General features: G+C 38.4%; 1 protein-coding gene across 3 annotated transcripts in view; it reads right to left on the reverse strand.

The window, feature by feature from the left end:
* CAST (calpastatin) overlaps positions 1 to 14732 on the reverse strand; it is a 128341-nt gene that overhangs the window by 101677 nt on the left and 11932 nt on the right. For all 3 annotated transcript variants that reach the window (XM_012811347.2, XM_012811346.2, XM_012811345.2), the window contains exon 2: positions 11047 to 11109. In XM_012811347.2, coding sequence (XP_012666801.1) covers positions 11047 to 11109 — 63 coding nt within the window. The remainder of the gene's footprint in view (positions 1 to 11046; positions 11110 to 14732) is intronic.

The raw sequence follows: 14732 nt of genomic DNA on the forward strand, positions 1-14732 counted from the left end.
AGTGAGACTCTGTCTCTACAAAAAAAAAAAAAAAAGTGCAATGCACTGTAAGTACAAAATTAAATAATGAAATTAAATGTAGGGCTTAGCCTTACATTTTAAAAACAGTTCTGTCTAATATTACCTAACAAACATTTTCCTCTGTCATTAAATACTTTTCAAAGTGTAGTGTTAGAGATGCCTTAGTCACCAGTCTGTGCCACTTTTTTTTTTTTTGAGATAGAACCTCAAGCTGTTGCCCTGGCTAGAGTGACCTGGTGTCACAGCTCACAGCAACCTCCAACTCCTGGGCTCAAGCGATTCTCCTGCCTCAGCCTCCCAAGTAGCTGAGATTACAGGCACCTGCCACAACGCCTGGCTATTTTTTGGTTGCAGCCGTCATTGTTGTTTAGCAGGCCAGGCTGGATTCGAACCTGCCAGCTCAGGTGTATGTGGCTGGAGCCTTAGCTGCTTGAGCCACAGGCACCGAGCCTGTGCCACAATTTTATCACTTTTTTTACTTCCTGTGTTTACTTCTTAGTTTGTTGTTATTATAGATACGTTGTAATAACAAAGCAGTAATCAAGGACACTTCCGATTATATGTTGTATGCTTGAACAAATTCCTAGAATTGAAATTTCTGGGTCAAAAATGTTCATCTTAATCATGACTCTCAGCCACTTATTTCACATTTCTAAATATAATTTGGTTTTATTCAAGGAAAAGCTTAATCATACTTCTAACATTTGCAATCTTACAATTTTTAAGTTTTTAATTATTCAAAGAAAATGTATATATAAAGGAAAAACCAAACCTCTTCTTAACATACATATACTTAACAACACACACACATACACACAGATCCCTAATATATGCTCACTCGGAAAAACAAAGTCAACAATGTGTGATCACTGCTAAGGCAAGAAACACTGTATTCCATAATTTTTAAGACACTGTATCACAGCAAAGAATCAGCTACTTTCATCCACTGGATGTCCCCTGAACTATATGCCCAGCATTCAGGTGGGCACCACCACATCCTATCTAACAGACTTCCTCTCAGACTTCAGCAACCTCTCTTCTTTGTACATGGCAATAAAAACTCTTGTTATCTTTTAAATTCATTAGTCATTCAGCTTTTTATTTCATTATTCAGTAAAATAAATGTTACAGGTTCAGAGTTTTTCTGAGTCTACTCACTGTAAGAAGAAAGCAAATTGGAAAAAAAGTATGTGACAAAATTAGACCCAAAGAAGCAATTTTTATTGCAGGTACTCAGAGAAACCCAAAGTGGAATGTGAAGAAGAGATGGTTTTAGCTGTTTCCTAGAAATGTTTTTCTTCAAAACTGTATTTGCAGATTTCAGATTTCACAGTGATATGTTACTAAAATGTGCTAACATCCAAAAATTCTTCTCCTAAAGCTCAGATTAGATCATTTAGGAATCAGAGGCATGATTTTAAAAGAGAGAACCCAGAGATGACTGCATGAGTAATAAACCAGGAAGTCGAGTAGTAACAATCAAAATAAAATACTTTTAGAATTCATTTGTGAGTTCTTCCCAAATAATGTCTGCCTTATTTGATACTGTTTAATTAAAAGTGAATCAGGGTGGTGCCTGTGGCTCAAAGGAGTAGGGTGCCGGCCCCATATGCCAGAGGTGGTGGGTTCAAACCCAACCCTGGCCAAAAATGCTAAAATAAATAAATAAGTAAATGAATCAATTTTACCTATATACAACTGGCAGAGAATTGTACCAAACAACATTACCAGGAAAACATGTGAAGTGTCTCCGTCCCACTGACAAAGGCTCTCTGCTTCACCAAACCCCGTCAAGGCTCCTCTGAGATCTTTCTCAACTAGGCCTCAGCTTCTGGACTTGGATGATATTCTCCGCCTTGTCCAATTTTGGGAAGAACCCTACCAAGTCATGTCATCCACAACCCTCCACCCTTGATATCTGATCACCCCGACATTCAATCAGGTTCCTTCACCCTCCAGCATCCATCAGGTAGTGTCTGACAGCCCCACCTTCCTCTGGCAGGAATCCTTATCACCTTACCCTCTCCATAATGTTCCACCTACCAACTCCCCACGTTAACATATTATATAAATACAGTTGAATATTACCAAGGCTTTCACCAACGAGAATGTCATATTTGAGAATGATGTGTGAAGAAACCAATTTCTAAGACTAAGGGTGACTTTGCAGAGATGATGCTTACAAACTGCTGGGAACCTGCCGGACCCAGTGTATGTGGCCGGTGCCCTAACCACTGAGCGCTGAGCACTGAGCACTGAGCCTTCCTTCCTTTTTAATGGGAAAGGCTTTGCAATATGTAATCAGCCAACTGATTCAAATCCTGTCCCATCCCATAGTTAGAAATCAATTAAGGTTCTCATCATGTTTTTTGCCAAGCAAACTCTCTGTTGTCCTAATAATATGAGTGATAATGCTAAAATAACATCAATAATAGCAATGACATCAGCTAACACATTTCTTCTGTCCCAGACACTGTTGCATTAATAGATACTTCACATAGATAGTCTCATTGCTCTGCACATTCACTCTTACGCAGGAGTTATTGTTACCCTCATTTTGCAGATGAGGAAAGTGCCCTTAGGAAGGCAAAAACTCCTGGGACGACACAGTAGGAAGTAACAGAGCAGTCATTCAGATCCAGGCAGTCAGCCTCTGCAGCCTGCACTCTGCAAGCACAACATGCTGCCTCCAGGGACACCAAGACCAGCAGGGGAACTGTCAGGGTTGTGGCTTTTCAGAGCCTCCATAGCAGAAGAGAAGAAAGTGCCCCTACTATGTTTTCAGAATGGCACATAGTTTTGGTTCTGAATTTTGTAAAATTTCTAAATTCCTCTCAGAATTCAGCCTGAATTAGTGTCTTAGGATGGATCAGGTATTATAATGTCTATGTAATGCCTGTGCTTTAATTGTGGGCTCTGAATTTCATTCACTGCCCATGAACACTTGATAGACATTGAATTATAAGTAATTCTAATATCCATGTAAACCAGTTTCACTCACAGAAAGGCAAGCAGTGACCTAAATTATTTCAAGATAACCTACAAATAGAAGATGACAGATGTACCAGGAATCACACTGAGAAATCCCAGAAAAGAGGAGAGAGGGAATGTTCAGTGGTAATACCTTAGGCACCACTGTCACTACTCAGGAGGAGGGACACACAACTGACAAGCTGGACAGAGTGTCAAAGGACAAGCCGTCTCGTTGGCCGCACTCCGAGCAAACTATTAATAGCAGAGACGTGATCCAGGTAGCTCAACACTGTTGTTCTGAGTCAATTCCAGTAATTGCAGGTATGAATATTCTCTTTAGCAGCTTCTAATCTCTCATTGTCTTACAGAAGAGGATAAAACTTTACTAAACACCAAATAAAGTCAACTAAATGCAAAATCTGCCCAGAATGTCCACTCTAACCGAAGCCAATGGACCATACTTTAAAGCACAGTTGTGTCATGAGTCTGCAACAGAGTAAGACACTCCTGGAAGAACCCTCTCTCCTGAACATTAAGATGTGCTAGAGAAATGGGACCGCCTAGCAGACCTCCTGGTTCCACCTCTTTGGCAGGAGTCCTCTTCTTGAGGTAATCTCTCATTATTCCCCACCACAGCCTGTCTTCCTAACCCAAGTCAAAGATTACAAATCCTGGAAACTGACCAAGCAGAAATTGGGAGAGGGACAGGGTGTGAGAAGAAGAAGGGTTTGTGGTAGGGTGTGGCAGTGTCAACACTTGGGGAAGTAGCTGCCCCAAGTATAAGGGGCTTCCTTGGGAGAGGGAAGAACAGCCCTATTAGCAGTACATGGTCGGAATGAGGTCCTTCCTTGCATTTAATTTTGTGCAGGTGATGTTCAGTGCTGCATGAAAGCCCTTCAGTTAGTGGGCATTCTACTGGGTGTGCACATCCACCTATCTGAGCTGTAGGTCTGAGAACACCTTAACTAGCATGGGCCTGGACACAGAGCAAGGCTAGAGACAATGAGCACGAGGTGCAGGTAGAGATCGCAAAAAATAAGCAAGCAGAAAGAAAGGAATCTGGTCTCTCCAAACACTGCCAAGAAAGGAAGACAGTGCCATTATCATGAAGACTGACAGAAACAGTAGCCCTCATAAAATGATATGCTACAGGATTCGGAAAAAGTGAGCATCCTTGATAGGAAGCAGGATGCTGTCACCTCCATGAAACTGGAGAGCTACAGCTTGAGATGGAAAGATACCAGAGTGAGACAAGAAGAGAGATACAAAGGAAGGAATAAGGGAGGGCCACAACGAAACCAAAATCAAGAATCAAAATTTAAACTTGGGAGGGCCACAAAGAAACTAAAATCAAGAACCAAAATTTAAACTTGTATTGGAAGTTTCAAGGAGCATTAGACATTAAAATATGAAGGACAAACTTCACAGACTCTCCTGGAATGTAAAGGTAAATGTCAAAGAAAAGATTGTGAGGCAGATGATCAATGAATGTCTAATCTCACAATTACAGTGGTTCCGCCTTGTCTGCGGGGCATACATTCCAAGGCCCCCAATGAATGCCCAAAACCACACATAGCACCAGACACTATATCCATTATGTTTGTCCCTATTCTTACATATCTATGATAAAGTTTAATTTATAAAATAGGAACAGCAAGAGATTAATAACAATAGCTATCATAAAATGAACAATTATAACAATATATTGCAATAATAGTTATGTCAATGTGGTCTCCCTCTCTCATGTCTCAGTGTATTTTACTTGGGTAAGTGAAACCATGAAAAGTTGAAAGAGGACTATTATATATGTATATAAAGGAAGAAACAAGAGAAACTAAGGAGCAATAAAGAAATCATTAAATAATAACATTCCAAGAAAAATTAATACAGAGAAATTTACATCCTGGCAATTTTTTTGAATTGTAAGAACAAAAGAAAAAAATCTTACAAGCACCAAGGCAAGAAAAATAAGCTTCCTAAAAATAAATAAAAATTAAGTTGCCTCAGATATCTTCTTTATATCACAGAAAGCCAGAACATCATGAAGCAATAGGTATAGAATTTTGAGGGAACAAAACTGTTACCAAGAGTATTGTGTAATTTGTACAGATTCTTTCTCATGTGAAGCCAGCATCCATTGTTATGTTAACACAGACTCAAAAAATCACCATGTGCCCCTTTCCTAAAAAAATTCCCAGTGAAGAAATTAACAAAAATTTAGAACTTAAAAAATAGGGAAACTACAGGCTAAGCACCTAGGGCACCGGCCACATACACTGGGGCTGGCAAGTTCGGACCCGGCCTGGGCCTGCCAAACAACAAAGACAACTACTACAATAACAACAACAACAACAAGAGAAAAAAATAGCCAGGCAGGGCAGCGGGCACCTGTAGTCCCAGCTACTTGGGAGGCTAAGGCTAAAAGAATTGCTTGAGCCCAAGAGTTTGAGGTTGCTGAGAGCTGTGACGCCACAGCACTCTACCGAGGGCAACAAAGTGACACTCTGTCTCAATAAATAAATAAATAAATAAATAAGGAAACTGCAACCCAAAAGAATCTTGGTATTTCCTGTAGTCAGTCAGCCTCCAGAGTCAGACGCCCAGGCAGATTCTGTGATAGGTCCCCTAGTGAGGCGGGTGGGGCTGGCCATGGTGCAAGCTCTTCAGATCTGCCTCTTTCTTGGGTCTGGGACTTGAGTCATAATCAACTCCCTGCAATTAATATGGGCTCTTTTGTTGTGACACATAAAACAACATTAAACCAATGTTTCCTACAGTACTTTTCTAGAATTTACTTGCTTGTAGAAATTCTGTCCCAAACAAATTCTTGAACAAGTAGTAAGTCCTCCTACCCTCAAGAACAGAGCACAAAATAACAACCAGATTAAATATCAAGGAATTTGAAAAATGACTTTCTACGTACTTAAAAGCCACACACACTCATGGGCCTTTTTTTACTGGAAAAAAATTATCTATCATGAAGCACATTATTTATCATTTTAAACAGAGGCTACAAATGTTAATAATGTTCCTTGGTTACACATGGGGATGTGTAATATTTCATTAACATAATATATTTACATAGAAAAAAGACAAAGGGAAAAACACCAAGATGTTAACAGTACCCACCTCTATGTGCTAGATTTCTAGCTGATGGTATTTATTTTCTTTAAATTCTTTGCTACTTTCTAAATGTTCTGCAATGATTACATTTTAGCTATATGATCATTAAAAGTACTAAGGTAAGCATATATAATAATGAATATATGATATTATCACGTTAAGAATATGTACAAAATTTTGTAACAGTAGGTAACAGGTAACACTGTTTTTCACAAGTATGTATTCTTTTGTGATTAAAAAAGCTAACACCAAAACAAAAAAAGTAAGAATACTAAAAAATATTGAGTCATTAAATACTTAATCCATGCATTTTAGAAGAAGGAAAAGTGAATACTGAGGGAAAGAACGTCATCAATGCTGCTTAAAGAAAATACGTCAAATATTTTTTCCTTTAAGGCCCAATTTCTAGCTCTTCTATTTATACTTCCTTTCTTTACTCATGAAAATATATCCATTGTTAAATTTGAAGCTTTTAAAATTAGCTCTGTGAGATGAGGCCAATTTAAGCTTTAAATTCCATTTCCCAGAACTTCACTGAAATATGTTGCTCAAAGGCTCACAGTCCTCCAGCACAGCCTGATGTGTCAGTCAAACACTTTAAATAGATTTGATTGCAGGTTTGGAAAGACTTCTCTGTTCCACTGTATTTAAAGATGTGGATGTTCAATATTTCCCTTTTTCTTTTTCCTGCTTTCTGGTCTTACTTTCTTTGGCATGTTATTCCATTCAACTTTTGGTCTTATAATTCCTCTACATCCAAGATGGACCTGACAAATTCATGATTCATGTAAACAAACATAAATTCTCATGTACACGTACCCTAATATACCTTCAAACATCTGTATTTCAAATGCAACATGACTAATGCAAATTCTATTAAAATTGGTGCAAATATCTTAGGATCACTTAATGGCCATATAGGGGTCATACTCCAAAAAAATAACAACTTTTTTTTTGAGACAGAGTCTCACTCTGTACCCCTGGGTAGAGTGCCATGATGTGAGAGCTCACAGCAACCTCAAACTCTTGGGCTCAAGTAATCCTCTTGCCTCAGCCTCCCAAGTAGCTGGGACTACAGGTGCCCACAATGACACCCAGCTAGTTTTTTTGTTTTTCTATTACTAATAGAGAAGGAGTCTTGCTCTTGCTCAAAATTCCTGAGCTCAAGCAATCCACCTGCCTTGGCCTCCCAGAGTACTAGGATTATAGGCGTAAGTCACCACACATAGCAGAAGAACTAATGACATCAGCAAAGGAGAAAGAGTTCTGGCTCGGCGCCTATGGCTCAGCCGGCTGGGGCGCCAGCCACGTACACCTAAGGTGGCGGGTTTGAATCCCCAGCCCGGACCCGCCAAACAACAATGACGGCTGCAACCAAAAAATGGCCGGGCGTTGTGGCGGGCGCCTGTAGTCCCAGCTACTTGGGAGGCTGAGGCAGGAGACTCGCTTGAGCCCGGGAGTTGGAGGTTGCTGTGAGCTGTAATGCCATGGCACTCTATCCCGGGGGACAGCTTGAGGCTCTGTCTCAAGAAAAAAAAAAAAGAGTTCTGAAATTCCCATGGCTGTATCTATTCCCATATAGTTTTATATATAGCAATATAATGGTGGTTCTCCCCTCACCCTAAACAGTTTTTCTCCTGGTCACATCCTCTCTATGTCCTTCTCTATGCTTCCTTCTTGTACCTCTGAATGTAATGCAGAAGAGTAATTAAAAAAAAAAAAAAAAGAGTAGGAACAACTATAACCAAGCACTCCTAAGAATAAAAAGTAAATTTTTAAACTGACTTTGTTTCAAAGACCCTGGTTTGTCCTCAGAGAACAGTAAGTTATTTAACATTTCAGGGACATGCTAATTTGAAAATCATTTATTAAAACCCAATCTAAGCCTCTTCTTTTTTGTTTTCTCAGTATATTTCATTCTGATGCCAAATTAAGTCTCTTAATCTGATGGCTTATTCAACAGCACAGTAGATAAGAAAACATTTGGGACAAAGAATCAGTTTTGGAAAGTTTTTTTTTTTTATTTTTGAGACAAGAGTCTCACTATGCCACCCTCTGTAGAGTGCTGTGCTGTCACAGCTCACAGCAACCTCAAACTCTTGGGCTCAAGTGATTCTCTTGTCTCAGACTCCCAAGTAGCTGGGACTACAGGCACCCACTACAATTCCTGGCTATTTTTTGGTTGTAGTTGTCATTGTTGTTTGGCAGGCCTGGGCTGGATTTGAACCTGCCAGCTCTGGTGTATGTGGCTGGTGCTCTATCCACTGAGCTACAAGTGCTGAGCCAGTTTTGTAAGGTTTTTCTCTGGTCATTTTGAGAAGAAAAGAGAATGAACGGTAACTCCCCATAGATAATGGGTAGGGCAAATAACAAATTCAGGCTGTACTTGGTTTTATAATAATGAACATAAGGGCTAAAATAATGCCTAATGTATAATAGTTTCCATCAACCCTCCCTGGGACCACAATATTTCATCAATGACTTATTTGCCTGTAACTATAAGAATTAGAAACCTTTTGAGGTGGATCATTTTGGAACTATGCCTTGACAACCATGTCACCCACCTCCATGCTTGCCCACTCTAGCAGATAAGTCTGGGCAGAGTTTGGTGTGAGAGCAACTCTCAGCACCTGTTCTGGTTTTCAGGTCTGCCTAATTCATGAGCCATTCTTTGCTCAAATAAAGTCTGTTAAACTTATTTTGTCTAAAGCCATAATTTAAGCCATGGGGGCAGGGCAAAGCTTCCGTACCTCCTTTACTTCTCTTGGTTGGGACAGAGATGAATAGACTGATATGTCCAGGTGCTGGCACAGGGCAGAGATTGTAAATCTGAATTTACCAGAAATTTTATAAAATGATGTCAGAATTGCCGAAAATGCTAATAAAGAGAAAAAAATCCCTTCTTCCTCTTAAGGCAGAATTCAGCCTTTCAGTTTCAAAACAGAAGTCTAGTCTGCCTCTATTGACACTGAAACATCCAGTTCTTCTCTGGAAGGCTTTTTAATAGGGCTTCTTAGCAGCTTTTTCTTTTCCATGCCTATTATGAATAGGGAGGTGAGGACCTTTATAGGCCAGACGTTAAAGATGTAACTCTGTGCTGGCAGCTGTTGCATAAACCAGTAACACCTGTACATTCAAGAGGTCAAATTTAAGTTTCTGAGTTATAAATGGCCAGAACGATCATAAAAAAACTGGCTGACTAGCTACTTGATTATATTGGAAAAAGCAGATTTTTGTTTTGTGCAGAGTGTATGAGCTTGATCAATATTAATGCAGAATAGCATCCAAAGACATTATTTCCTGGTCTGGAGAATAAAGGAACATTATGTTTTCAATATAGTAGTGTTTACCATTTGCCTACATAATTAATTTGATAGATAACTTATCTGGGAATATGAGGACTGTCCAGAATGTATCCAGCTAGTCGATATAAAAATTAGCATTAACAGTGGCTGAATACTTTCTGGACAGCACTCATATATTTAAAGAGTAGGGTTGGTTAAGGACTGAATGACACAGAGCTGATTTTCATCTTAGTAAAATGGAAAATCCAAACAATTTGTCCAATAAATAGAATGAAATTGTGAAGTTTTCTTTTACTTTCTGTTTTTAAAAAACACTTTTCATTTATGGCTGTAAAAATTCACTATAGGGACGGGCATGGTGACTCATGCTTGTAATCCTAGCACTTTGGGAGGCCAAGACTGGTAGATTGCTTGAGCTCAGCAAGAGACTAGAGACCAGTCTCAGCAATAAACCCCGTCTCTACTAAAAATAGAAAAACTACCCTGGTGCTGTGTGGCAGGGGCTTGTGGTCCCAGCTACTTGGGAGGCTGAGCCAACAGGATAACAGGATCGCTTGAGCCCAAGAATATGAGGTTGCTGTGAACTATGACACCACATTACTCTCTACCCAGAGTGACAGAATGAGACTCTGTATGTATGTATATATATCACTATGTATTATGTTTATATCACTATAAATTTGTTTGGTGAGAAATAATCTAAATTGTATTTTCATGGGCATTGGTAACAGGAACCTGAGAAGTTCATCTCAATGCAGAACGCATAGCACATTGAGCCCTAACAGACTCCTTATAGAGTGAATATTTTGAAACTGCAGAAAAGTAAGCAGCAAGAAGAGCTAAATTCCCAAAAACACGTGTTTAATGTTAACGATATGGAGAAAAATAAAACAATCACTTTATGATTTCTAAGTTTTCATATGCTTTGCAGGACCTGCCTATATGACTTTTACAAGCTGAAAATGACACAATTTCTACTGAATGAAAATGAATATGTCTATTAATTTAACACATAAAAAGCAGCTGAAAGGAGGCACATCCAGTGCCCTTTTGAATGATGGGGAACTTTCACATGACCCTTCTTAGAGAAGTGTGTCAATCCAGATAGCACAGGTAATGACCTGTCATTCAGTGAAAAGAGAAAATCAGAGCCTCAAAGAAAACCCATCTCAACATCTGGAAGTGGGGGGATCTGGTTTTACTAGTATTTTCAGAGAATCAATGAAAATGAAAACAGTTCTCTCTTCCTTTCATTTATAAACCTGAAAGACTGGTTAGTCCAGACTACTCCCTCCTCCTTCCAGGACATTCTTAGGAGGAAAGTTTCCTTTCTACACTTGCCATGTTTACCAAAAAACAACTAAATTCACCCATTCCCATACAGAAAATACTGTAAATAACTGAATTCTATTTCTAAATTGAAACTATTTATAAAGTTTCTTTTTCCAGGAACATGAGTTTTAATTTTTAATGATATCCACTTATACTATTGAATCAAATCTTTGTTAAAATTAAGTTTGTCAATATGTAGTAAAAGCTGTTTGCTACATCATTACTTAAAATTTCAAGACAGAATTTACAGTCTAAAAGAAAGAAAATGAAATCCCAGTATTGTAGAAATTACCTCATCTGATTCTTTCTTTCCTCCTGGGTTGGAAGGTGATCCACTGATTTGCACATTGACATGCTATAAAAACGTAAAAAAAAAAACAAAAAAAAAAACTCAATAAAGATGATACAAGATAATAATGACTTTAAATCCCCAAAGCTAAATGCATAGATTTTAAATGGTAGGGAGTACTTTAATCTTCCTTCTGAGAATGCTGGAAATTCTGTTTTACATTTTTTATTTTTATATGTTAGAGATAGGGTCTTGCTCTCTGTCACCCAGAGTACAGTGGTATGATCATAGCTCCCTGCAGCCTTGAACTCCTGAGCTCAAGCAGTCCTCCAACCTCAGCCTTCTGAGTACCCGGGACTATAGGCATGCCATAAGACCTATGTAATTTTAAAATTTTTTTATAGAGATGTGCTCCTACTATATTGCCTAGCTGGTCTGGGACTCCTGGCCTCAAGTGATCTTCTTTTCTTGGCCTCCCAAAGCACTAGAATTACAGGCATGAGCCACTGTGGCCAGCCTAGAACATTGGTAATTTTACATCACATACAAGGTAGCTTTCAAAAATCAAGAGAGACACAGACATTTGTTTGGGATTCAGAAAGTCAGGATATAATTAACTAGAGGCAGAGCTGATGGTGATACCAAGGTAGCATCTCATCTACAAAATGCATCATGGAGTTTTAAAGCCCACATTTCCAGCATGGTAGACATCTGCTTCATTAAGGAGATGAGATCTCTAAGGGCCATGTTGTGTCTAAAGCCATATTTAAGCCTGAGTTCAGCATGGCTTGGACAGCCTTCCAAGTCACCTGGCCCTTCTGATGGTTCTTGGGAATTCCCCAGCCTTCTTCCAACTGATTATTTACCAATGTAGCCAGATAAAATCCCAAAGGTAAAAATCGTCCTGCAACTTCTACATATTATGGCTTTAAGATTTCTTTATGTCTAGAAATAGGATTATTTTTCTTATTGGGACACTGGGGATAAATGCAAATGTTAAAGTTTTATTTTTAATTGACACATAATAGCAATGAATATTTATGGGGTACAATGTGATGTTTTGTTCTATGCATACACTGAGTTCTGATCAATTCAGGGTAATTACTAAATCTATCACCTCAAACCTTTATAATTTCTTTGTGGTGATAACATTCAAAATTCTCTTTTGTAGTTATTTTGAAATATACAGTACATTATTGTTAACCATAGTCACCCTCCTGTGCAATGGAAAATCCAAACTTACTCCTTCCAACGGTAACTTTGTACCTGTTAACTAACCACTCCTTAATGCAAATATTTTTGCATGGTACCCAAAAACTTCAAGTACTTTACATGTTCATTTGTTATGGAAATAAGATAAAATAAGCCATAAGTTTACTGAGTTTGAGAATTTCTGAAAAATATATGTTCCTGAAAGGTAGTCAAAGAATTATTTTACTTCTTGAATACTCTGGGATGTTCAAAGAGTAGGAAAAGGAGAGAAATATGAGAAAATAAAAGTTTACCATTGAATTCAATCCCCAAAACCCTCAGTTAAACCAAACTACAAAATGCTATTACCTCTCCTAAGGTAGAACTACAACCTGACTATGTAAGTCAACAAAGAGATAATAATCTTATTATCTTAAGGCAATTTCATTTAAAAAGTTCTTATTTAACACACACAAAAGGAGGCTCCTGTGGTTTTATGAGTGAGAAAACTAAGAATAATAGTTATTTGGAGTCTTTCACAAGGATACATATCTAGTAAATGAGAAAATGTCATAAAGTAGTTTTCCTGATTAAAACCTGTTTTTTTGCCATCATACTATGCTAAATGGAATTAGTTGCCTTTCCCTTTAATCATATCAACAGATATGCTACCAAAAATGGCCAAAGAATACCAGAACATGTAGCTGAAATCTTTCCCAAAGTTCTTTATAAGAAGAACTAGCAATAAATCACTTTCATGAGTAAAGCCTTGCTTTACTATATGTCCTAGTCAAGGGTTTGTTTGTCCATAGTTGAGGGCACTAAGCGTTAAATAACATATCTTGAAGAAAGAAAGGAACCATTCATTTTAAAGCCCATTCATCTATCAGAACTAGATGGTGAATGGTAAACTATTAGAATAAATGGAGAACAAAAGCTTTGTAAAAACCAGACTTGGAGGGAAAACATTAGTTATCTTTGTTTAAGTACAGAGGTTATTAAGATGAGATTGTCTCTAGACTCTCTACTCAGGGCCCTTACATAAGCAAACTGAAACTTAACGTAAAGGCATTTTTTTGGTAGGGGGACAAAGTCTCACTCTGTCGCCCTCCATAGAGTGCCCTAGTATCACAGCTCACAGCAACCTCAAACTCTTGGGCTTAAGCAAATTCTCTTGCCTCAGCCTCCCAAGTAGCTGGAACAACAGGTACCCACGACAACACCCGGCTATTACTATTATTTTTGTTGTAGTTGTCATTGTTGTTTAGCTGGGTAGGTTGGAACCCGCTAGCCCTGGTATATGTGGCGGTTGCTCTAACCACTGAGCATAGGCACTGAACCTAAAGGCATTTTTGGTAACTGACTAAACAAAAAACATAAAAAAGTGAGTGCCAGCCAATCACAAACAGCCAGCCGGCTAACTGGTTATACACTAACTACAAACCTTCTGCCAAAACATGCCCAAATAAGGCGAATGCCTGCTGTAGCCAATCACTGATTCCTTCATTTTATTTCCACATTCAGTCTAGACACAGAAAAGCTCCCTGCTCTTGCTGCTGGACAGAGGGAGCCTTGGAATCGCTTTTGGTTTGGAGTACTACCCAATTCATGAACTGTTCTTTGTACGAATAAACTCTGTTAAACTTTTCTGTCTAATTTTTTTCTTTAAACATGTCTAAAAAAAATCATTCAACTTTCAGAGATAGTATTTGATAAGGAAACATGCACAAAGACAGAGGTTCACCAAATCTGCCTCCTTTTAGAAGTGGTAGTTTTAGGAATATGACATCATATCCATTTATTATGTAACTCTAATTTTTTCAGATTAAAGTAAAAAAATACCACTATCGATATCTACTCTTTTACTGAAGTTCACTGTTTTGAGTGCTTTATTTACTTGTCAGAAGCATCATCATTCTGTTTTATAGTAAGAAGACTTAAAAATTCTACTCTCTTGCCCAGTACAAGGCTCCACGCTTGCTACGTGGCCCCACACTCTGCTTCCTGCTAAGTGGCAAATACATATATCATAATTTGTTACCCCACAGTAAATGTACACATACTCTCCTCTCTGTTTAAAATATAGATTATTTCTTTTAAAAAAAATGTTTCCTGATGGTAATTTAAAAGGGATTCCATTGTAGTCCTCTAGATTAAACAACATTATCAGTTACTGGCTTCCATTCAAATGCTCAAAATCCCTCAAAATTATGCAGTTTCCAAATAAGTTTGGGGAGGGGAATATATGTAATGAATGCTTTAAAAAATACTGAGTTATAATTACAACTTAAAACTCTGGTATTTTAAGCATTGCTATTTTGTGATCTCAAAAGAACTATCTGTTCTTAGTAGAAAGCTCTGTTACAAAGTAATGACATAGGCTCGGCGCCTGTGGCTCAACCGGCTAAGGCGCCAGCCACATACACCTAAGATGGCGGGTTCGAATCCCCAGCCCGGGCCCGCCAAACAACAATGATGGCTGCAACCAAAAAATGGCC

Source organism: Otolemur garnettii, unplaced genomic scaffold (assembly GCF_000181295.1).
Source record: "Otolemur garnettii isolate 467f Iridium unplaced genomic scaffold, OtoGar3 scaffold00154, whole genome shotgun sequence".
NCBI classification, from domain to species: domain Eukaryota; kingdom Metazoa; phylum Chordata; class Mammalia; order Primates; family Galagidae; genus Otolemur; species Otolemur garnettii.